This window comes from Mustela nivalis (genome assembly GCF_964662115.1).
Source record: "Mustela nivalis genome assembly, chromosome: 9".
NCBI lineage: Eukaryota > Metazoa > Chordata > Mammalia > Carnivora > Mustelidae > Mustela > Mustela nivalis.
The window spans coordinates 114,611,562-114,634,312 of record NC_139028.1 but is presented as its reverse complement, the minus strand read 5'-3'; the positions used below and the strand labels follow the sequence as shown (position 1 = coordinate 114,634,312).

The window sequence follows — 22,751 nt, the reverse complement described above, 5'->3', positions numbered from 1 at the left end:
GTGGCTGCAGGCCCCTTCCTGACTTGATGGTTATCCCTGCCTTCTGCAAGGAGAACGCTGAGCTGCTTGGTCTCCTGTCGGAGAAATCCTGCTCAGGGAGGTAGGAAGTGTGGAGTCGTGCAGGGCGGCTGTGGGGAGAGAGCAGCTGCCGGAGACCCTCCCCGCTTGCCTGGGCCTCCCGCTCGCCGCCAGGGCGTGGTTTACACGTCCCGAGTGAGAGTCAAAGCCGTCTTATTCCCAGGCTCGAATGTGCAACCTGAGGCCAAGGAAAGCGACCTGTCAGCTGGCATGTGTAGGAAATAGCACACGGGCCTCTCGGGGGCTGCCAGCTCTCTGGAAAGAAAACCAGGCTAAGGGATCTGCGGGTGACCATGGTTGCTTTTCTGTACCTGTTTCTTCCCTGACCGTCGCCGAGGTCAGGGAAGGAGCCGTGGCGCATGTGTGTCCCCAGCGTGGAGCAGGGTGACGTGGCGTGCCCGGGGCGGGTGACCAGAGGCCCGCTGCGCTCGGGCGGCATCGAGGCGCCTCTCCTGAGGAGATCCAGCTGGCGAGGCTGTCCTCCCGGGACAGCAGCCTCCCTGGCCCAAGGGTTCCAGGGCTTTCCAAGATGCCAGGTTTGGTTAACGAAGCCCTTGGAGCCTTTAAGCGAGATTCTTAGCCAAACTGCCAGTGAGTTTGAGGATTTCTTGGTTGCTTACCATCCACCCACCAAAAACCCATGGTGGGAGCCTGGGACCGGCCCCGCAGCACTCACCTGCGACCCGCACGTCGGGCTGTTCTCCGCCCCGGTGTGAGGGTGCGAAGGATGTCGCCTGGAACAGGGTCTGGGGGAGGCCCGCGCTCCGGACGCTGTTTCTGGGAAAGCGCCCCTGTGGGGAGAGGCTGGCGCTCAGGCCACTCCACTCCACCCTGAGTGCGGGGCCCCACTGAATGCCAGAGGCAGCCCCTCTGGGAGGGCTGTGGGAGGGCAGCGTGGTGCCCGGCGGCCTCCCGCTGCCTCCACTCCCACCTCGGGGCTCTGCTTCGACCCCTGTGTCTGGCCAGGCGCCTCCCCGACAGTGTGGCTTCCTGCCTCCACGCCCACCGCCCCCGCCAAAAAAAAAGCACTGCACACGGGTGCCCCCCACCCCGGGTTGGGAGAGGGGGCGAGATGCAGGCAGCAGCGGCATCCGCCCGCGCAGGGCCCCCCTTTGGCCCATCTCAGAACCCACAAGCTCAACATACCCGAGCGGACTTGTCACACGCAACTCACGATGTCCTGCTTCCCGGAGGAGAGGGCTCTGTGAGGCAGCCCACTCCTGTCCTGCCTGTTTTCTCCAGCTATAGTTGATTCTGGAAAGGCCTTAGGAGACACCAGGCAGCTGACCCCCCAACCTCTGGGTTTCGGGTCTAGGAGGAGCAGAGGATTTGACAAGGGACGAGGCAGGATGCTGGGTGAGCCATGTTCTAAGAAGGGTGCACATGTGCTGGGAACAAGAGGACATTTTCGTTGGTCCCTGTGTCCTCCTAGGAGCCAGGCAGTGGCGCTGGCGGGAGGGGGTGGGGAGCAGGTCAGGGTCGTGTGTGACTCCACTATGCGTGGAGCTTCTGGGCTCTGTCTGGGCTTTGAGGAGCAGCGTGACCTCTGTCCTCTGTCAGGCACATGAGCTGCTCCCTGCTAGCCTCCCTGGACCCCGCTCGGCCCACTCCCTGATGTTTCTGTGCCTTTAACCTCAAGTGGCAGCAGGTTTCAAGTCAGTCCCGGCTGGCCAGGCTCTCTGCTGTCCTTCTGCTGGCTGGTGTCCTGCCTCACATCACGTCCCTTGGAGTCTTCCCTGGTCCCAGGGGTCAAAGGAGTGGGCTGCAGGCTGTGAATCACCTGCTTTGTTCATGACCCAACCTCCCTGCCTCTCCTGGCTCCAGGCCCCGGAGCCACTGTGGGCACCTCTTCCCCTGATTTCAGTCTTGGCTACCACGTGGGCTTTCAGAACTCTCGTGCCTGGACACCGTAACCCAGTACGGTGGCCTCAGGCGGAGCAGCCAGTCGCCCACAGCCTCCCTGGGCAGAAGTGGCTTGGGTGCCTCCCTGGTGCAGGGTGAGTGCTGGTGCAGGGTGAGTGCTGCGGAGAAGCCGAGGGGGGCCCCCTGCCTTTGCTCTTCTGGGAGGAAAGTGCTAGTGGCCCAGCAATTGCTCCATGCTCCGGGTCCCCAGGATGACCCGCCGAGGTTGGGGGGTTGGTGCTAGCTCACAGACAAGGAAATGGGGCCTCGGGTCCCCAGATCTCACAGCTCAGGCAGGCCCAGCTGGGAGCAGACCCGGGCCTGTGACTCGAGGCACCCACTCTCTCCGCCCCTTTCCCCACCGCTCTGGCTTTGGGGAGAGGACCCTGATCGGTCCTCTCTGTGAACCTCTAGGCGCTCTCCTGCGCCCCAGGGCCTGATCTGCTTGGACACGGGTTCGGGGTATTTGGAGGCTCGCGCCCCGGCCCGAGCCCAGCTCTTGGTAGGGAAGGTCATATTGCCAGGGAAGCCGGGCAGCAGTGTCTGTGAGGATAGACGTGGGGGGCGGGGGTGCTCTGAGGCCTGCGTGGGTGTTTCAGGCTCCCTCTTTGCCTCGCTGTGGACTGGGAGGCACTTGTGCCCACCCTCTGCGCAGCCTCCGGGATCCTTTTCTGTAGCTGGGAAAGGGAGTGGGAGTATGAGGGGCTGTTCATAGCCAAGACGGGGTAGGTGCCTGAGTGACAGCAGGAACAAACCCACCCAGGTGGGAGAAAAACATGGGCCTCCCCGGAAATAGCTGAAACTTCTGGAAGTTTGAGAATCCTGGTGCCCTGGCACCAGCTATGAGGCTGCACACCTGTGGACAGGTGAGGAAGACCCAGCGGCTCCCCTGGGGCACGGGGTGAGGCAGGTGAGGTGGCCCCACTGTGGGGGGAGGGCGCCCAGCCTCACGCAGGATAGACCGGGGTCTTCACCAGCCCCCGGGGGACGACGGAGCCGGCGCACTTAGCCTTTTTCCGTAGAGATCTTCCAGTCCCTTCCATATATGTCTGTGTTGTGCTCATTGGAAATGACATCCCCCCAGTGGAGAAGACACAGACTGTCTGGAGAAGCATAAGGAAGAGAACAACACGGCACCGTTCTAGAACGTGGGGGTGACTCACGTGCTTCTGACAGCGCTCCTTCCAGTTATTTCCTCGCCTAAACAAAGCGTCATGAAATCATATTTACCCTTCTAATTGCCAGAGCATCACATTGTGTCACAGGCATTCCCCTTGTTCTCGGAGCGGTGCGGACAGTCATCTTTAATCGTTACAGAGGGTCCGTGTAGGTGCCGTAGTGTTGGATCTCTGAGTGGCCTCTGATTATTTGCTGTTGTAAATAACACTGTTTTGAACATCTTTCTGCATCCACCTTGGTTCCCATTTTAGAACGTTTCCTTGGGTTGGAATCTTAGAATGGCGAATTCTTATTTAGGCCCAAGGGGCATAAATATTTCAAAGGCTCGTGATGGGATTTCCAGGGAGCTTTCCAGGAGCTGCTGCACACCCAGCCCTCACCTCGCAGGTCTGTCTCCCACAGGCCTTGCCAGCACTGAGTCCCAGTGGTTTCAGCACTGTCGCTGATTTAATAGGTGAAGTGGCCGCTCGCTGTTCTCTTCTGTCTGTGGTGAAACTGCTCCTGGTCTCTGGACCGTTCCTGTTCACTCTGTCGCTGGGCTTGTCCTAAAGGAGCAAGAGCTTTTTTTGCCTCTTTTGACTTTTTGACCTGTGTGGTGGTTTGGACTCTTTCTGTGGGGCCCTTGTCCCCACCCAGATCTGCCGGCCGCCCCGAGTGGAGTGGCATTCGGTGCCCAGGACAAGGTGAGGGCGGTGCTCTCTGCCAGGGTGGCGGGTTCTGGCAGGGCCACCCCCCCCCCCCCCGGAAAGAGTGCCCCTCCCAGAGGGCCAGTTATGTGAAACGGGTCTCAGAGGGTCAGGCTGCTAGTGGGTCCACGAAGGGAGATGGTGGGGCGGGGGGAAACCTGAGGTTCAGTGCTCTTCGAGGAGCCACGGAGAAAAGGAGGCTCTGTCACCGTGTCACCAAGTCGCACTCCTGAAGTTTGAGCGGAGGCTTTGCTTCCTGGGATGGTGCATCCGTGCAGGTCAGTCTGTCGTTACCCTCGTGACCTGGCCAGGCAGAACCCCAGTGGAGGGACATGAGCTAGTGTGGCACGGGGAGGTTCTAAAACCCAGGCCGCTGGGCCCTCTGACCAGCACACACCGCGCGCACGCAGGATTGCTTTAAGAGTGTGAAGTTGTCGGGGCGCCGGGGTGGCTCAGTGGATTAAGCCACTGCCTTTGGCTCAGGTCATGATCTCAGGGTTCTGGGATCGAGCCCCGCGTGGGGCTCTCTGCTCAGCGGGGAGCCTGCTTCCCCCTCTCTCTCTCTGCCTGCCTCTCTGCCTACTGTGATCTCTCTCTGTCAAATAAATAAATAAAACCTTTAAAAAAAAAAAAAAAAAAAAGAGTGTGAAGTTGTCTAAGTTACCAGAATGCTCCGGTGAGCTTGAGTTCTGGTTTGACTGCTTGATTCCCTACACGCCGTTAGCCCTCCAGGAAATATTGGGTTTGGCCAGGAATTGAGGGAGGGGGAGAGGGGAGGTTGCTGGATTTTGCGTGGGGCCGCTGCAGGGCCAGAGCCGGACCCTCACTCTTCTTGGGGGACCCTCCTTGCCAAAGCCGTTCTAATCCTGCTCTGACTTCCCAGATGCTGAAGTTCCAAACCATCCGTGGGGGCCTGAGGCTCCTGGGTATCCGCCGAACCTCCACCGCCCCTGCTGCCTCCCCAAATGTCCGGCGCTTGGAGTACAAGCCCATCAAGAAAGTTATGGTGGCCAACAGAGGTGAGTGCCCTTGGGGCCAGCAAGAGGAGCCCTGTATCCAACCCAGCCTTAGTGTTCCTGTGCTGCCTCGGCCCTGCACACCAGCTCCCCGCCCTGCTTCTGCTTCTGTAAGGACCCAGGAATCTAGTGGCTTGTCTATTGCCCCTTCCCTCCAAGGCGAGATCGCCATCCGTGTGTTCCGGGCCTGCACGGAGCTGGGTATCCGCACTGTGGCTGTGTACTCGGAGCAGGACACAGGCCAGATGCACCGACAGAAAGCAGACGAAGCCTACCTCATTGGCCGCGGCCTCGCCCCAGTGCAGGCCTATCTCCACATCCCAGACATCATCAAAGTGGCCAAGGTGAGCAGGGCTGGGCCTGCGTGCTGGGCCTGGCCCCCAGACCGGCCCCCAGTAAGTGTCTGTGTGTAGGGGAATGGCTAAATGAAGGCGTGGATGGACCGATGGATGGGCCAAGCGCGGTGGGGGGGAGGTGTGCGAGCCACGCAGTGGTTCTCGGCCTGTGGGAAGGAATTGGAGAGTCGCTGCCTTCCTCTGACTGCTCGTGCCCCTAGGAAAACAATGTCGATGCCGTGCACCCTGGCTACGGGTTCCTGTCGGAGCGCGCAGACTTTGCCCAAGCCTGCCAGGATGCCGGGGTCCGCTTCATTGGGCCAAGCCCTGAGGTGGTCCGCAAGATGGGAGATAAGGTGGAGGCCCGGGCCATCGCCATTGCCGCAGGTGCGTGTGGTGGACAGGCCTCTGGGGGCCTCATGGCTCGAGAGGGGCTGTCCGAGGAGGGGGTGGCGGGTTTGGGCAGGATTCCAGCCTGTTACAGAGGACCCACGTGCCTGTCTCCCAACAGGTGTCCCCGTGGTCCCTGGCACAGATGCCCCCATCACCTCCCTGCACGAGGCCCATGAGTTCTCCAACACCTACGGCTTCCCCATTATCTTCAAGGCCGCCTATGGGGGCGGGGGGCGCGGCATGAGGGTCGTGCACAGCTATGAGGTGAGCGGAAGCCCAGCTGGCCTGTGAAAGCACCCACAGAGCAGACCTGGGGTTCAGGAGCGGGCGGGGGTCCTGCAGAGGGAGAGACCGAGCTCCGCTTGCCCTCTCAGGAGCTGGAGGAGAACTACAACCGGGCCTACTCAGAGGCTCTGGCCGCCTTTGGGAACGGGGCGCTGTTTGTGGAGAAGTTCATCGAGAAGCCACGCCACATCGAGGTGCAGATCCTGGGTGAGTGGGGGCGTCCCTGGGCGCTTTCCGGGCTCAGGGCGGCTGATCTCCAGGAGCCGTCCCTCGGGAAGCCCCTCCCGCAGGAAGGCAGGCTGTGGAGGCCGCACCGGTCAGGGCCCGGGCCTTGGCGGTGGAGGTTTCTGTCCCGGCTGCCCGGACTGCTGGGAGTGGGCGTCAACTGGCCCCGTAGTCCTACGGCGGTTGGTGGGTGTTCAGATCCCTGGAGAAGCTGAGTCTCCCTTCCACTGTAGGAGACCAGTACGGAAACATTCTGCACCTGTACGAGCGAGACTGTTCCATCCAGCGGCGGCATCAGAAGGTGGTGGAGATTGCCCCCGCTGCCCACCTGGACCCCCAGCTTCGGACGAGGCTCACCAGTGACTCCGTCAAACTTGCTAAGCAGGTGAAGGGCAGGGCCCTTCGGGGATGGTCTGTCACGTGGATAGACCGTTCTAGTGGCTCCCTCTGGCTCCGCCAGCTTAGGCCTCTTGCCAGGGGCCCTGTCTGGAGGTGGACAGCCTGCCAGGGAGCGGGGAGGCTGCGTGACCGGCTCCGGGAGGGCGGGGTGGGGACTGTTTGGGAGGAGAAAGGGCTGACTCGGGGTCCTTGGGACCCTCGCTGTGTGAGAGCAGAGGTGCCAGGCCCAGGGACCAAGCCTGGGACCCAGGAAGGCTGAGGAAAGGGAGGGAAAGAGGCCACTGGCCGCTCCCTGTGCACAGACAGAGCCTCTGCGTGGCGCCGACTCCCCCGGAACGAAAGGAGTGGGATCCAGTGCGTCCTGTTCAGATAAGAACCATTGCTAAGGCATTTCTTCTCCTTTGTTCTCGACTGTTCCCCGCATCACATTTATTGCCCCCCACTGAGTCCTCAGGTCCTCCTGCGCCAGTCTCTGCTCGGCTGGCCATGGAGACAGGAGATGGCAGCTGGCTCCCCCAGCAGTGACCGGTCGCCGGCCTGCCCAGAGAACATCTGTCGTGGCCAGGCCTGGGCCCTCCTGAGCCCACCCCCTCTCCGGGTTCAGGCACCTAGTCCGCACCCTTACCACCCCTTCCCGGCGCTCTGAGGGAGAGCCTCTGCTCAGATCTGCCTTCCCTAGCAGACAGGGTGGGCCTGGGTCCTGTGTCTTTCTAGAACTGTGCTCTCTCAGACCTCCTGGGCAGCAGATGATTCCGGGACCTTCCCCGGCTGAGAGGCAGGGTCAGCGCCGGGCAGAGGTCTCAGCCGCAGTTAATAGGCTTGGTCAGGATCTGATTTGGAGTTGACATTTGGGTTATTTCGTAGGAGGAGGAAGCTTACCTGGAGTTGGGTCTAATTTATTGGCTTAGGTCACGTGTGTCACTCTGTAACCGACTTGAGCGGACTGTCGTCTATTCTGTGGTCCTGCTAGGACCAGAGTGAGACTGCAATGAGGGTTGAATGTCGCCTTAGAATCCTCACTGTTGCTTCCTCTCAGAGGACACCTCTATGGGTCCTGGCCAGAGGTGGTGGTGAGTAGAGCAGGGGGAACTTTCTAGGAACCCTCCGAGAATGAGAAGGTCCAGCAGAGGCTGGGGTAGGCGTGGTGGGGCCTGTCCTCCAGGGAGAGGGGACCGGGGCCGGGGCCGGCGGCAGCTCATGACGTCGTGCCCCAGACAAGCCAGGGGCAGCCATCAGAGGCCCGGGCCGGGGCCCCGGGAAGCCGTCCAGGCAGGGGCCCGGCCGTGGGCTGTGGGGGCTGCGAGCGCCCTCTCCGGGGGCAAGACTGGTTGCGCCCTCCATTGGGGCAGGGCGCGTGGCGGTCTGTTCCTTACGGAAGCGGCCCCATGGCTGTGGCTGAGCCCAAGTGGTGGTCGGCCCCACTGACACGGCCGTCCCGCAGGTGGGCTACGAGAACGCGGGCACCGTGGAGTTCCTGGTGGACAAACACGGCAAACACTACTTCATCGAGGTCAACTCCCGCCTGCAGGTGGAGCACACTGTCACCGAGGAGATCACCGAGTGAGTGGGGCGGGCTTGGGGAGGGGGGGTTGTGGGAGGGGGTGGCAGCCGCTGGGACGGGGCAGCTTCTGGGTCGCCAGTAAAATCCACCCAGAGGCTCCTGGGAGCTCAGCTTGTCTCCACTGTACTGGAGAGCAGTCGGGGGTCTAGGTATTTGCTTTTTACAAAAATTACCATTAGAAGAGCATTACATGGGGCGTGCCTGCCTGGTGGTTCAGTGGGTCAAGCGTCTGATTCCTGATTTCGGCACAGGTCATGGTCTTGGGGTCCTGGGATGGAGCCAGCTTAAGGTGATTCTCTTTCTCAGAAAAGAGAGAGAGAAAAAAAGAAAAGTATTATATGCCCTATTGTAAGAATAAAGGAACAGGGGCGCCTGGGTGGTTCAGTGGGTTAAGCCTCTGCCTTCGGCTCAGGTCATGATCTCAGGGTCCTGGGATCGAGCTCAGGGTCCTGGGATCGAGCCCCGCATCGGGCTCTCTGCTCAGCAGGGAGCCTGCTTCCTCCTCTCTCTCTGCCTGCCTCTGCCTACTTGTGATCTCTGTCAAATAAATAAGTAAAATCTTAAAAAAAAAAGTGAAAAACTTAAAAAAAAAAAGAGTAAAGGAGCAAGTAAAAAAAAGACTGAGATCCCCCTCTCTCGGAACCGGGATGCGGAGGCGGCTCAGGCCTGCTGGAGGAAGGTGTGGTCTCCCGGGTTCCGGGTGAGCCGGAGGCCCAGGTCCGGCCAGCCCAGCATCGCCTGTTCCTGCTTTAACTGTCCTGGTTTTGTTTCATCTCCGTACTTACTTAACTCTGTAAACAGCTTGCCGCAACTGAGATGTTACGTGGAGAATTTCTGTTGTACTTTTATAATCCGTATGTGTGGAAGGCGTCCTCCAAGCCCCTGTTCTCCGAACTGCAGGTGTGCGTGTCTCGTAGCTTAGGGAGGTAGCCAGCCCCCTCTCATGCTAGGCAGTCGGGTCGTTGCTGGTTTCTGAGGCCCATAAGGGGGGTGGGTCGTTTCCGTCTTGGTGTGTAGATCTCTCCCTCCCCTCTGAAAAGTCCTGGATAGACGGTTCCTGTGTGGTTCCCTGAGCCTCAGATTGTGTCCGTTTGTGCTCCCACAGCACTGAGTAGAGACACTTAAAAATCTGCCCTTTTTGTAAACCACCCAGTAGTTTCAAGATCCTATTTTGAGCCATTGAAGTGTGAAGCCCTGGCTCGGGGCCGGTCCCTCTCACCCGAACTTTCCTGACAGTTTGTTCCTCCCCCGACCCTCTCCTGAGGTTGAGGATGCTGTGGGGGCCTGCCTGTGCCCAGCAGATGCGCGGAGGCTTCAGACTCTGTCCTCTCGAGGTTAAAGCCTGAGCTGAGGTGGATGCTCAGGCATCTGACTCTGGCTCCACGAGACTTGGCCTGATTGCCCCATGGTGAACACGCTGTGTGTCTCGGGCCAGCCGCAGGCCTGCTCTGTTCAGGACGGACATCTGTGCCAGCTTGGGAGTGGGGTTTTTTTGTCAGACCAGGTGCAGGTTCCTCCCCGGCCACTACCCACACAGAGCTGGGGCGAGCTGCAGCCTCTCTGACCCTCGGGCTCCTCAGCTGGGAGTGACAGACTCCCAGAGCATCACAGTGGAGGCCCAGCCTCAGTCCAGGCTGCACGCAGTCGCCGGCGCTGCTGTGACATGCTCCAGCAGGAAGTACAGGGCGCCACGGGAGAGCTGCCGGTGCCGGTTACAGGCTGCCCCTGTCAACAGGCCTCAGTGACAACACATTTTAAACTTTGAGTTTTTTGTTATTTTGTTCTGTTTTGTTTTTGAAACAGCTGTTAGGCTTGGATCTGTCACTGTCCCTAGGAACCTTGCAGTCCGTGAGGCCAAGCTTATAAATCATACACATTAGGAGAGTTCTGTGCACTGAGGTTGAGGTCTTCCATGGGGTGCGGTCTGGGGTGTAGGTGCGGCCGAGGCCCGGATCCCAGGAGGACGGCGGCATCCTCACTGCTGCGCAGCCCCGCACAGACCCTCCCAACAGCCCGTCGTTCCCCTGTCAGCCAGCCCCGCACTCACAGCCCCCGCCTCTCTCAGGGTGTAGTGCACACGGCTCTCCGTGTAGAGTGTCTGAGGCTTCAAGTCCGGCTTGATCAAGGGAGGGCTTGGGGGAGGCCGGAGGACAGAAGGGCCCTGGGCAGGCAGTAGGGCGGGGCGTGGCGAGGGGGCGTTGGGTGGCGAGCTCCGGGGCAGGCAGACGTTTCAGCGGAGCCCTCCCCGGCCGCCCTCCTTGTTCCAGCTGCCTGGACTTCTGTCCCCCGGGCCAGGGGCAGGGGATGCTGGTCTGGCTGGAGGGAGCCTGCCACCCAGGCTGGTGAAGGGTCCGCAGACGGGTGGGGACCTTTCTCCCCGTCCATCCCCTGCCTCACGCTCTGCGCCTCCCTGCAGTGTGGACCTGGTCCACGCCCAGATCCACGTGGCCGAGGGCCGGAGCCTGCCCGACCTGGGCCTGCGGCAGGAGAACATCCGGATCAATGGCTGTGCCATCCAGTGCCGGGTCACCACGGAGGACCCCGCGCGCAGCTTCCAGCCGGACACTGGCCGCATCGAGGTACGCCCGCCTGCCCACGGCGCACACCCTGGTCTCTGTCGGGGCAGAGAGACCCTCCTGTGGGCCTGGCCGGGCACGAGCACCCTTGCCGGGGTTGGCCAGGGTTGGCCGAGGCCGGCTGAGGGTAGACCGGAGCCGGGCTCGGTCCAAGGGTCAGGGAGAGAGCGTTCCGGGGGAGACGGCCGAGAGCGCAGGCGGAGACGGCCGGGAGCGCAGGCGAAGACACAGGCAAGGGAGTCCCGTGGACCGGGGAGCAGACCAGTGGGTGGAGCCAAATGCAGGGTCCCCAGAAACGAAGCCCAGGCCCTTGACTTCAGCTTCTTGCGAGATCCCACGGACAGAGCAGCGGCCTCCCTCCTGCCTTCAGTCCGAGGGAGTGTGGTCGGCCAGGCAGGCCCCGGGGGCTGGGGCAAAGGACTGGGGCCCGGATGTGCCAGTGGAAGGGCCCGGCTGAACAAGGGGCCTAGTAGGGATCAAGGGGGGAGCCAGGGAGATGGTGGAGGGCAGGGAGGAGGCTGCCTCGGGGTGCCAGGGGCTGAGTGGGCAGACGTGGGGGTGGGCCCTGCTGTGCCTCTGTCCCGGGAGTGTCTGCTGTGCTCCCCCCTCCTCAGCACAGACATCCCTCCCTCCCCCACCCCTCCCCTCCGCACTCACGTCCCTGCGCCGGCCCGGGGCAGGCACCCTCTGAGCTGCGGGGTGCACGTCCCTGGTCCTCTCGCTCACGTTGGCTGAGAATGTTCCGGAACCTTCAGCGGCACTGCTGCCAGCTCTGCTGCTTTACCACCTCCCCATCTGCTTAGAGCCTCTGAGGGAGCAGGACTGTGCGAGAGCTCAGGTTCTGGCCCGGGGAGAGGGCCAGGCTGATTTGGAGGCGGATACTAGGCTTCTGAGAAACAAGTGATGCGGGGAGGGAACGGGAGAGCTGGATTCTGACAGTTGCGGAGCCGGAAGGCTTGAGGCAGAGCTGCCACTGGAATTCCATTTCTGGAACAGTCGAAGCCTGTAGGTGGGGGCCAGCCTGAAGGCCGGAATGCTGTCCAGCGGGGGCCCTGACTTGTCTGCCCTCAGTGGGGAAGGGGCAGCCCTGCGACGCCCGGTGGCCTTCCTCCACCTCCATTTCCACGTTCTGGCTCCTCGGAGCCTGGTTTACCACAGAATATTTTTAGCTGACAGTTCCTGCTCACAGCTGAGTGTTCGCCCTTAAATATTTTATTAAGTTCCTTTTTATCGAACACAGGCCTGTGTCCCTTAGAAGCAGAACCCTGGTGCAGTGGGTGTCCCGTGTCCCGGGGCCGTCCCCCCCGCTCCCCGTGCCCCCTCCCCGTGCCTCACGGGGGTCCCCTGGCCCGGGTGTGGGCTCTCGTGTCTGTACCTGTTACCCCAGACACGCTAAACCTCTGTCCCCCGGGGCCCTGCCCCATCCAGCCGTGGACTTGGAACCCCCGCCCGCCCCCGCGAGTCGGCTGCAGGACCCGCACCGCTCTGCCCTGCTTCCCCCTCGGAGCGTGCGGGCCGGACCTGCTCTCCCGAGAGCCCCGGGGCCGCCTCCTCCCCGCTCGTCGCATCTCCTCTGCCTCTGCGCCCTCCCCCTCCCATTCTCCCCTCTTGGAAGGAAGGGAAAGTGGGGGGACACTGAGGGCTTCCCCATCGCTTCACAGCACATGTTAAAACCCCTTGGCCTGCCTTCCCTCCCTGTCCTGCTCGTGTCCTGCGATGTCCCTGTCACCAGTCCGAGTTCCTTGTTCGTCCACCTGTGCCCAGCAGCCTGGGAGCCCCTGGGATCAGGGGTCCTCTTTTAACTGCTCACCTTGGTGCCTGGCATGTGGTGGGCACAGATGTCCATGGGATCAGTGAGCCTAAGAGGCAGGAGGGTTGGTCATGCAGGCAGGAGGAAGGTCAGGGCATCCGGCTGCGGCCTGCCCAGGGGCCCCTCTTCTGTGCTCTGCGGAGCTCTGCACCCGCCCTGGGCTCGGGGCGTGCGGGCCTGGGGCTGGCCGGGGGGGTCCTCCCCTGCGCCTTTTCTCGCCTCCTCCCCTGCCAGCTTCTCTCAGGGGAAGGATACGGTGACCATGTGGCAGCCAGAGAAGGTGGGATGCCCCGGGCTTCACTGGTGGGAATGAGGCAGAACTTCCCCAGCCAGAGCTGGCGCCCCTTGTGCTAGGCCTGGCGCCCGGCCCCACCCGCACACGTCCAGCCTGGACTGGGGGCCGCATCCGGACTCCCGCTCCCGACCCGGTTCCTGACTCTGTCCACCCCCGTCCACAGGTGTTCCGGAGCGGAGAGGGCATGGGCATCCGCCTGGATAACGCGTCGGCCTTCCAAGGGGCTGTCATCTCCCCACACTACGACTCCCTGCTCGTCAAAGTCATCGCGCACGGCAAAGATCACCCTACGGCTGCCACCAAGATGAGCAGAGCCCTTGCCGAGTTCCGGGTCCGAGGTGTAAAGGTGAGAGGCCGTCCCTTGGGCCTGCCCCTTGGCCGCACGGCGACTCTCCTGGCTGCTCTGCTGGGGCTGGGCCCCTCCGCCACCCTGGGAGTGGGCCTGGGCTCCTCGGGTGCTCGGGTACTCGGGGCCCTCGGCCAGAGCCGGGAGTCTTGCTCCGGGGAGCCCCATGCTCCTGCTTGTCCTTCTTAGGGGAGATCACCTGGAGGCTTTTCGGTCAGCAGATCACGGGTCTCCCGTCTGGAAATTCTGATCTCATCGGTTGGGGTGGGGGGCCCAGAGCCTGCATTCTGAACACGCTCGCCAGGTAGTTCTGAGTCCCAGGAAGACCCTGGGTGAGAGAGCACAGCCCGTGCGGAAGAGGTCCCTTGGCATAAAGTGAGCCCCCCGCCGGCCCTCCTTGCCCTGTCCCCTGGCCTGGCACGTGGGTGTCATGTCGGGTGCCTTTGGGACAGCCAGGGGAGGAGGCAGCAGCCGGAGGTCTGAGGGAGGCCGGGGGGAGGCCCGGGGCTCAGCTGCCAGGCAGGGACCTGACATCCTCGGTGGCTTCTTGGCTCCCGGTGTCTGTAGCCGGAGACGAAACCACAGGCGCATGCTGTCCTGTCCCGGAGGCCGGCTCTGCCTGCGTATCCGTGGGCATCCCCGGGCCAGGGGCTGCCTGCAGAGGCCCTGCGGCACGAGGGCAGGGAGGAGGGTCCCGCCGCAGCGGACTGTGCCACCCAGCCCCTCTGTCCTCTCGCCGTGCCCGGGGCCCGTCCTTGCACGCACCGGCGCGGCTCTGACGTGTCCTGGCAGGGGCTCCAGTGGGTGCAGAAGCCTGTTGAAAAAGCACTTGAGAGGGGAGGAGGGAGGCAGGGGACCTGCAGAGCCAGTGGGGGGTCAGCCGTCTCCCCTCAGGCCCGTGGCCCACCTCAGACGCGGTGGCCGTTCCCCAAGTGTTGGGGTCTCGGTGCTCTCCCATGGGAAGCCTCCGGGCTCCTGGTCTGGGGGTTCCTGCGCACACAGAGATGTGTCGTGACGTCCTCCCTAGGGGCCTTGATGTTTCCAGCATGGTGTCCTGGGGAAGCTCTGGGGGCCAGTATGTGCCATGACCCTTGTATGGGGCCCGACTACCCCACCCTTCACCTGCCTGCCCTCGTTGGCCTGTTGTCCTTACCGCTGGTCCCTACGCTTGTGTGCCCAGGTCATCAGACCCTCCCCGTCCCCCAGCCTGGCAGGCTCACGAGGACCTCCTGCCCTAGGGTGCTGAGGGCAGAGAAGGGAGGCGGGGGTCCCGGGGCTCACCAGGAGGAAGGTGGGAAGGCCAGCTGTGGGATGTATGTTTCTGGTTCCTTGGGGCACCAGAGTCCTCCCCAGATGTGCACCCCAGCGAGGCTATGGGCTCCTGCCACATCGAGAGCCGTCCAGGCCCGGCAGCTCCGTGCCCGGCACACCCCAGGCCCCCCTCCCCTCAGCCCCGGGCCGCCTCCGCCTTCTCCCCGCGGCCCCTTGGAGGGTTCCTGTTCTCGTGCTGTTCCGCGGAGGACCTTGTTTCATTTATTTAATCCGGGATCTCCCCTGGGCCATGTCCGGGCTCACGTGTGAGTGAACTGCAGACACGCCGGGGTGGGGGCTTGGCGGCCCACGTGTGCGCGCACATGCCCGTCGTCCAGCTCTCCGCGGGCTGCCCGCTCGAACCCGGCAGGCCTCACACACGGGCACTGTGTGCTCCTTGGCACAGGTGTGGCGGCCACTGTGGTCCGGGCCGCATCACGGGCTGTGGGGTGCCGGTGTCTGCCATCTGCGCTGGCGCTCAGGCATCTCATGTTCTTAAAGCGTCTGGGGGGGCCAAGCGCCGTGGAGAGCCCCACGTCCGCTGTCTTTCGTGTCGGGAGCATCGGATCCTCCCAGCTGACGCTTGGGAGCCGGGATTGTGCCCAGGGCCAGAGGCCGGCAGGGGTCTTGGTCAAGGGGAGTTAGAGCAGGGCCCGGCCGCGCCCCCCGGACTGCAGCTTGTCGAGGTGGGGAACAAAAGCAGGGCAGTGCCTCCTCATCCCAGCGTCTGCCGCTCCCGTGTCCAGCAACCATTTGACTCAGGCTTTCCAGACAAGCCTCGAGCGAAGCCTCGGGAAGAAGCAGGGTGGGGGGGGAAACCAGTGGAGCAGCTGGTGCTCAGGACCTCTAGGACTGACGAACCTTCCAGGTCTTGGGCTGATACCAAAGCAGTGGAATTGTAAGCCTTTCCAGTCCTTCTGGGGTAACAGGGTACAAATCCAGAAGCTGCCCTGGGAAGTGGTGAGGCGGTCTCCAGTGGAAGCCATGGGAACTTTATACAGAGTTGGAGTGTTGCCAGCCAAAGGTCCCTTCGCACTGAAGGGCGGTGCCGTGGCCCTCGTGCCCGTGGCCCTCTGTGCTGCCCGGCGTCCGTGCTTCCACGAGGCCGTCCCATCTTGCCCATGTCGTGCCAGGAAGGGGTGCTCTCTGCACTTAGAGGTGCAGGCACCGGGCCCAGAGGGCTCCAGCACAGCCCCTCCCCTTCTCGAGGGGCCGGTCTGGCTCACCTGGGACAGGAGGCGCCAGCCCCAAGCACCTGCTGTTAGGCAAGGCCAAGGGCACCCTGAGCTCTTTGGGCCACCTCTGTGGGGCTAGTGGCCCTGAACCTGACCCTGTCTTGTTTGGGGGTGTCTACTGGCCCACCTGTCCCCCTCCCCCGTCAGGGAGCCTAGCAGGACAAGACAAGGCTAGCACAGAGGTGTACGCAACAATTTTATTATAAAGAAAAACAAGACTCCTGCTTGGTGGCTGCAGCCCTGCCTCGGCGGCTGTGAGCACCCGTCAGAGGAATGCGGGCCTGGAGGCCAGAACTGGGGCAAGGGCCCCTTGTCCTGCCAAGTACAAAGGAGGCCTGAGGTACCAAGGGTAAAATCAGGAGGGACTCCCAGGCCGTGTTGACCCACCGGGCCCAGCGGCTGCCGGTCCCAGGCTCTGTGCCCCTTTCCCGGCCCACCCCGGGCTCACTCCCTTCCCCTCACACCACACTCTCCTCCAGCTGCTCCGTGCTGCCCCCCACCCCCCGGCACCCTGCCCCGAGCAGCCCCCCATGCACAGAGTGGCTCCTCCGGGCCCAGGCCCCTCCAAGGCGCCTGGCGTAACCGTAGCACCCGCCGGCGTCTCCCAGGTCCAGGGAGCAGCTGCGTTGCGGCCTCGGTGGTGGGCTCCGCGGTGGGTGGGCCTTGGGCGTGGGGCTGGGGCCTCCATTGGTCTGGGATTGGACGTGGCTGAGCTTGAGGGGGAGGCGGCCGTTCCCGGCCCCCCGGCCCCGAACCAGCAAGGCCACAGTGAAGACCAGTAAGGCAGCCACCAGCACACCCCCCACGGCCACGGTCAGGGTCCCGCCCAGCACGTGGGCCTGCAGGGCGTGGCACAGGGGTGCAGCCGGCAGCGTGGAGAAGTGGGCACAGCCCAGCAGCCTAGTGGCTGTGAGGTCGGAAGGCCCAGCGGCAGGTGACAGGGCCAGCAGGCAGAGGTCATAGTCGGCACCGGGGACGAGGTGCTTCAGCAGGAAGTGGTGGCTGGAGGCCGGGACAATCCTGTGGGCAGGGGTGGGTGGTCAGAGCCTAGGTCCGGGCTCTGACCCCAGCCCCCGCCCCCTCGGCACCCGCCCCCACCCTCACCCCCGGCTCCCAGCTCCCTCCTGGGAACACTCCCTTCCCCTGGGACCACCTGGGCCTCGGTTTACTCCAGAAGGCCGAGAAGCCAAGACAGGCACGAGTGTGTGCAGCTGGGGACAGAGCACGGGGCTGGACGGGCGAGTGTGTGGATGCACAAGCCCAGGGCAAGCGGGGGAGGCGGTGTGGAGGCACGTGGCACGTGGCCAGGGCCAGAAAGAAGGCGGTGCGCGCGGCCCAGGGTTGTGCGCCTCTGCACAGAGACCAAACGCCAAGAGGCCTGGACTGAGGACCCCATGGGGCACTTCCCACCTCTCCCTGGTGCCTGCCCCCCGCCGCCCCCTCTCTGCAGGGAGCTCAGAAGCTGAGGAGGGGTGTGTGGAAGTGGCCAAGTCTGGGAGGGCTAGAGGGGGCTCTGAGGGCCAGAGGGAGCCATGCGGGGGCTGCGGGCCGCACCCTCACCGGTAGATGAGGGTCTCGTCCTCACTGCTGTTGTACTGGATCTGGAACATCCACACGGGGTCTGCAGGCCGCCCCGGCCCCCAGCTCACCAGCCCTGAGGTCGCAGTCACCTCCGTCACCTGCACAGCTGGCTCAGACTCTAGTGTCCCCTCGCCCTCAGCGGCGGTGCGGGCCGAGGCAGCAATGTCCGAGGGCCCCGGGCGGCCCCCCTCCGCGCTGCCGTTCCCGCCGTGGGGCAGGGCCAGCACGCGGAGCTCGACCCGGGCTGTGGCCTCTCCGGCAGGGTTGGTAGCAATGCAGGTGTAGCCCCCTGCATCCCCGGAGCCCGTCACTCCGATCTCCAGGGTCCCATTGGGGAAAGCCCGGGCTCTGGAGGAGTTGCCAACCAGCCGGTCGTCAGGGCCGACCCAGTGCATAGTGGGCGCGGGGTCGCCGAGGGCCCGGCACCGCAGCGTGGCCCGCTGGCCCTCCAGCACCCAGAGGCGCTGCGTGTGGCGCGCGATGAGCGGGGGCTCACAGGAGAACTCGCCCTCGGGCACGGCCCAGAAGTAGCGGCCGGCCAGGCCCGGCGGGGAGGCGCACGTCTCCAGGTCGTCGGGCCGCGCCAGCCGCCGCAGCCACAGCAGCTCGCAGTTGCAGTGCAGGGGGTTCCCACTGAAGCTCAGCACCAGGGGGGCGGGCGAGGCCTCGGCGTCGCGGCCCCGGGAGAAGAGCGGGTCGGGGGCCAGCGTGGCCAGGCGGTTGGACGTGAGGTCGAGGCGGGAGAGCTGGCTGAGCTGGGCGAAGGCGCCCGGGGGCAGCGCGTCGATGAGGTTGTGGTCCAGGTTGAGGGTGTGCAGCGCGGGCATGGCGCCGATGCCCGCCCAGGGCACCTGCCGCAGGTTGTTGTAGGACAGGTCCAGGTCCTCCAGGCTGTCCAGGAAGTCGTCGAAGGCCCCAGGCGAGATGCGGCCCAGCTGGTTGCCGCTGAGGATGAGGTGCTGCAGGTTGACGGGGCCGCGGAGGCTGCCGGAGCCCAGCTCCACCAGCCTGTTGCCGTCCAGGTGCAGGGAGCGCAAGCTCTCCAGGTCCCCGAAAGCGCGGGCCCCGATGCGGGTGATAGCGTTCCGGGACAGTGTCAGGTCCACCAGCCCCGTCATGTTTCGGAAGTCTGGCGGCCCCAAGGCCTGGATGAAGTTGTCCGCCAGCCGCAACTCCACTGTGCGCCGGTCCACGTTGGGTGGCACAAACAGCAGGCCTCGGTGGGCACAGAGGGTGCTGAGCGACTCAGACAGGTTCTGGCAGACACAGGGCAGTGGGCAGGCGGCCGCTCCGCTGGCCAGCAGCAGCAGCAGGAGTGGCGGGGCCATGGTGAGCGCCCTGCAGGGAAGGGCCGGAGCCCAGGCACAGGTGGGGCAGGTGCAGGTGCCCCCTGTGCCCACCGCCCAGTCTCAAGGGCCAGCTTCCAGAGCCTGGCCTGGGTATGTGTGTGTGGGGGGGGGGGTGGCCTCAGGGCCAGAGGCCCCAGGACTCTCCCCCTCTCCCAGGGGCAGAAAGAAGGCTGGGGCCTGCAGGGCCAGCCTCCCCCCACCCACCCCCGGAATAAAGGTCACATTTCCCAAGCGGGTAGGGGGGTCCTGGCTCTGGGGACAAGGTGCAGCATGAGGCAGGAAGCGGAGGTGGGCACTAGAGCAGGGAGGGTCCCGGAACTTCCTTTCTCTGGCGTCTCCAGGAACCGCCAGCCCCCTCCCTCCGCGCCATCCCCTCCCCCGCCAGAGAAGGCGCCCCCTCCCAGCCCCTCCCGTGGCCCGTCGCCCCTCCCTGGCCAGCTACCGCTGCCGTGCCCCGCGGCCCCCTCACCTGGTGTCTGTAGCTCAAGGGGCGCGGGCCGGCCTCCCCGTGGGCCTGGCCAGCCCCCGCCGACTCCAGGCGGCTCTCCCGCGGGGGCGAGGCCCGGGGCTGACCGGCCGCCCGCCGCGCGCCCTCCTGCCCATGGCGCTCGGGCCCGCGGCCCCGGCTCTCTCGGTTCCCGGCACCTTTTCCCGGCGGCTCGCGGCGGCGGCGGCGGCGGCGGCAGCGACAGGCAGGCGGGTGCGCGCCGGCGAGCACGCGCTCCGCGGACACGCACGTGGAGGGCGGACAGGGAGGGGCGCACGGGGATCCACCCGGGCCGGCTGGCTCCTGAGGTCACGGGGACACGCGGCCACTGCAGCGCCCACGGGTGGCTCCCGGTCACGCCCGAGGCCCGGGCTGGCGCGGGCCCGCCGCGCAGTCCCCCGGCGCTGCCGCAGCGCACTCACCCTGGCACAGGCGCGCGCGCCCCCGGCCACCCTGGCGCCCCGGCATCCTGCACCGCACGGGCGCCCGCCGCCGCCGCGCCAGCCGTCACTCCGCAGACAGCCAGACAAAGCGCCGGCTCGCGGGCCCCTTCACCATCTCCCAGAGACGGGAGCCTTTGTCACATGTCGCCGGGCACCCTCCCCAACACACCCACACATGCCCACACACCCACACGTCCCCGCACCCACAGGCAGGGCCGGGCGCAAACCCGCACTGTTGTTGGGACCCTCACAGACACACGCTGAAGGTCATAACCGTTCTGCATCACCGAGTCACGTGGAGGGTCCCCAACAGGCACGGGGCCTGGGGTGGGGGGGGGGGGCGGTGAGGGGCTGGGGCGACGCCCCCGGCAGGCCGGCTGCGGGGTGGGGCGGAGAGGGCTCGGCCTCCCGGCTGGTGCCGCGCCCCGCCCCTCGCTCCCCCGCCCGGCCTCGCCGCCCCGCCCGGCACGCTCGGGAGCCAACCGGTCTCCGCCTCCGGCCCGATTGGTCGGCGCGGCGCCGCTTCCCAGCAGGCCGGCGGCTGCACGCCGTTCGCAGCCGCGCGTCAGTGGTCCTCGCCGAGCCCGCGGCCCCTCCCCCCCCTCCCCCGGTCAGGCTGTGCGGCTGGGAGGCCGCCCGGGGGTGAGCTCCTCTGGGCTAAGAAGGGGCTCCCGGCCGGGGGTGCGGTGGGAGGAGGGTTCCCGGCTTCCTCCCTGCGAGGGCCGGGGCTCCGGTGGGCGCGCCGAGTGCTCGGAGCCAGCCAGCGCGCTCTGGTCCTCCGGGAAGCGAGTCGCCACTTCTCCAGGTATCTCCTAGTCCTCAGGCTCCCCGGACACCCCCACCTGCGCCCCTGCCCCTTCCCTCCAGACGTGATTCCTAGGGACTGGGGGGGGGGGCCAGGAGCCCTGGGAAACGGAATTCCGATTCTGCCCCGTGCAGCAGGTAACCTTAGGCAAGTTATTGAACCGCTGAAAACACTTCACTCGTTTTGGCCAAGGGGTATGAATGACACGTCCGCACGTGCGTCGTGGGGCCGAGAGGAGAGATGTCGCCTTTGAGGGGCGCAGCTGCCTGGCAGCTGGAAGCTTTTCCTGACCATTGCTGCTCCCAGGGCCTCAGCTGTTGCGTTTGCAGAAGGAAGGCACTGGAGTGTGGCCCAGGTCCACTCTGGCGCTCAGCAGTGGGGGTAGCTCCTCCCTTCACCTCCCGGAGAGTTGTCATTCCCTCGCAACACAGTCTGCTGGCATCCCTCACAAGCCGCTCTGTGCTGAGAGTAGGGGCACATCAGGAACGGATGGTCCTGGCTGTGCCCGCATTGAGCTCACCGTTCAGAGGGATGACTGATCCCCCACAAAATCTCCAAGGGGGAGGGGTCTACACATGGGGCAACGGAGGGTGGACCAGGGGAGGCCTCTGAGAATCCCTCTTACCCGCATGTGGTTCTAGGTTCGTTAGATGGCTTCGCTGCTTGTATCTTCTCACATGCTGTGCCTTGGGCCGGATGAAAAGCTCCATCTCTTTAGGAGGGGCAGGGACTAGTCTCAGGGACAGATTGCCACTCTGTCGCACCAGAGAGGCATGAGGCAGTGTTGGCGGAGTCCCACTCCGCAGTGACTTTGGGGGAGGCACCCTTTCCGCCTGGACTTTCAGGCTTTAGGAGCCCAGGGTGGAGGGGGTGACAGGTAAAACTTCTCGGAGTAGCAGCAGGGCCCAGAAGCATGAGTCCCTGTTGAAGTTGCCGACAGAGATGATGAGTGGATGACACACAGAGATACCTTATCTGAAGTGACTGCCTGTGCTCACAGGCAGTGCATGCTCCAATTCCACCCAGGAGGTGGCGCAGTCATGGGACATGTCTCCGTGCTGGCTTCCAGGCCACCATGTGGCCTCTGGGTTGGACTTGCCCGACTTCAGCTTGAAGCTGCCACCTAGTAGTTTAATGAGGGGCGGGGGGAGGGTGGCTCCGTGGGTTAAGCGGCTGCCTTTGGCTCAGGTCATGATCTCAAGGTCCTGGGATTAAGCCCCGCATGAGGCACCCCGCTCAGTGGGGAGCCTGCTTCTCCCTTCCCCACTTCCCCTGCTTGTGTTCCCTTTCCTTCGCTCTCTCTCTGTCAAATAAATAAAATTAAAAAAAAGAAAAAGAGGGCCCTTGGGCACAAAGCAGGTGGACACAGGCACGTCCTGCAGCAGCCCTGCCCCAGAACGCTCCCAGGGCTCGCAGGTGTAGGAAGAGCGCAGACCAGCGAAAGCTGACGCCCAGGAGGCACTTTGCAACAGCTGATCCCGGCTAGAGAGGGGGAGGTACCGCCAGAGGCCTTCAAGTTCAGACTTCCTGGAAGAGCCTACCAGGCAGGTGCAGAGGTGTGGCGGCATGAGAGCTCACGAGGCGGACTCCGGTGTGGCTGGAGGGGGCCGTGACTTTGAAGCCTGGCAGATGACATGTCTGGAGACAAGGGCTCATAGAGTCTAGAGGTGACCATGGTAGAACCATCTGGCCTGGCCAGTGACACAGGAGTGGCTGCTGGGTGTGATGGAGCGTAGGTTGGGGTGACGGGGTGGACAGTGAGCACCCAGCAGAAGGCAGAGGACGGCGGGCGAGGGAAGCGGACTTCGGACATGGTGAGCTTGTGTGAGGGCCGCACAAGGAGAGGTGCCCAGGAGGCATTTCCACTTTAGGGTCTTGGCTCAGGAGCTGGAAGTCCAGGATGAGGCACCCGGGGAGAATGTGCTGTGTGAGGAGAAGAGGCCCAGTGACAGCTCTGAGAACTCCATCCTGCAGGGGTGAGAGGAGCCCCCAGTGGGGACTGGGGAGGAGGAGAGCAGGAGGTCTTGGAAGCCCAGGGCAACAGTGCCCAGGTGGGAGAGGGCCGTAGGAGTTGGCCGCCGCGATGGAGCTGAGGCCGCCCGAGTACGGCTGTTAGGGGTGGGGGGCGTAGGGACATCTGTCAAGAAGCATGACTGGGAAGGGGAGCATGGCTGCCGTGTGTCGCAGGGTTGTGGGAAAGGCCTGACCCGTTTCCTGGGCTGTGTGGAAGGGAGGAACGAACTTCCAGATCACTGAGGAAGGAGGAAGTGATTCAGCACCTGTTCTGGGGGGAGCACGGTTGGGCGGGCGGGGGGGGGGGTGGGCTCAGCCCTCTGACACTCAGGGCACTTTGCCAGGATAGGGGGTTGGTGAGATGGGACAGTGTCATCCCACAGGGAGGCCTCAGACCTCAGCCTAGTATCCTGGGGGACAGGGTGGCAGGGGGGCTCTGCT

At 64.3% G+C, this 22,751-nt stretch overlaps 3 protein-coding genes across 9 annotated transcripts in view; 2 read left to right on the top strand and 1 right to left on the bottom strand.

Moving 5' to 3' along the window:
* The window catches only part of PC (pyruvate carboxylase), a 94,256-nt gene that overhangs the window by 66,704 nt on the left and 4,801 nt on the right, over positions 1–22,751 (top strand). For 6 of the 7 annotated variants that reach the window (XM_082748608.1, XM_082748612.1, XM_082748614.1 and 3 more), the window contains 9 exons: positions 4,729–4,864; positions 5,021–5,205; positions 5,418–5,583; positions 5,708–5,853; positions 5,964–6,081; positions 6,333–6,484; positions 7,940–8,058; positions 10,476–10,638; positions 12,904–13,086. In XM_082748608.1, the coding sequence (XP_082604734.1) occupies positions 4,729–4,864; positions 5,021–5,205; positions 5,418–5,583; positions 5,708–5,853; positions 5,964–6,081; positions 6,333–6,484; positions 7,940–8,058; positions 10,476–10,638; positions 12,904–13,086 (1,368 nt within the window). Of the gene's footprint in view, positions 1–1,972; positions 2,076–4,728; positions 4,865–5,020; positions 5,206–5,417; positions 5,584–5,707; positions 5,854–5,963; positions 6,082–6,332; positions 6,485–7,939; positions 8,059–10,475; positions 10,639–12,903; positions 13,087–22,751 lie in introns of those variants that run through there. The other variant, XM_082748613.1, reaches the window with a different exon arrangement.
* LRFN4 (leucine rich repeat and fibronectin type III domain containing 4) lies at positions 15,816–19,186 on the bottom strand. Its single transcript, XM_082748615.1, has 3 exons — positions 19,032–19,186; positions 17,193–18,551; positions 15,816–16,652 (listed from the first exon to the last, which is right to left on the bottom strand). The coding sequence occupies exons 2-3, from the start codon at positions 18,539–18,541 to the stop codon at positions 16,091–16,093; spliced, it is 1,911 nt and encodes a 636-aa protein (XP_082604741.1). The 5' UTR covers positions 18,542–18,551; positions 19,032–19,186; the 3' UTR covers positions 15,816–16,090.
* LOC309841309 (uncharacterized protein) lies at positions 18,833–22,277 on the top strand (the record flags this gene model as incomplete). Its single annotated transcript, XM_082684194.1, has 3 exons — positions 18,833–18,850; positions 18,948–20,134; positions 22,169–22,277. The coding sequence occupies 3 exons, from the start codon at positions 18,833–18,835 to the stop codon at positions 22,275–22,277; spliced, it is 1,314 nt and encodes a 437-aa protein (XP_082540320.1).

Bases quoted from the DNA above. Each gene is read 5' to 3' on its own strand.
- LRFN4 (XM_082748615.1), bottom strand. From the start codon at position 18,541: ATGGCCCCGCCACTCCTGCTGCTGCTGCTGGCCAGCGGAGCGGCCGCC. The intron at 16,653-17,192 runs GTGAGGGTGCGG...CCCTGCCCACAG, and splicing joins GACGAGACCCTCATCTACCG to GATTGTCCCGGCCTCCAGCC.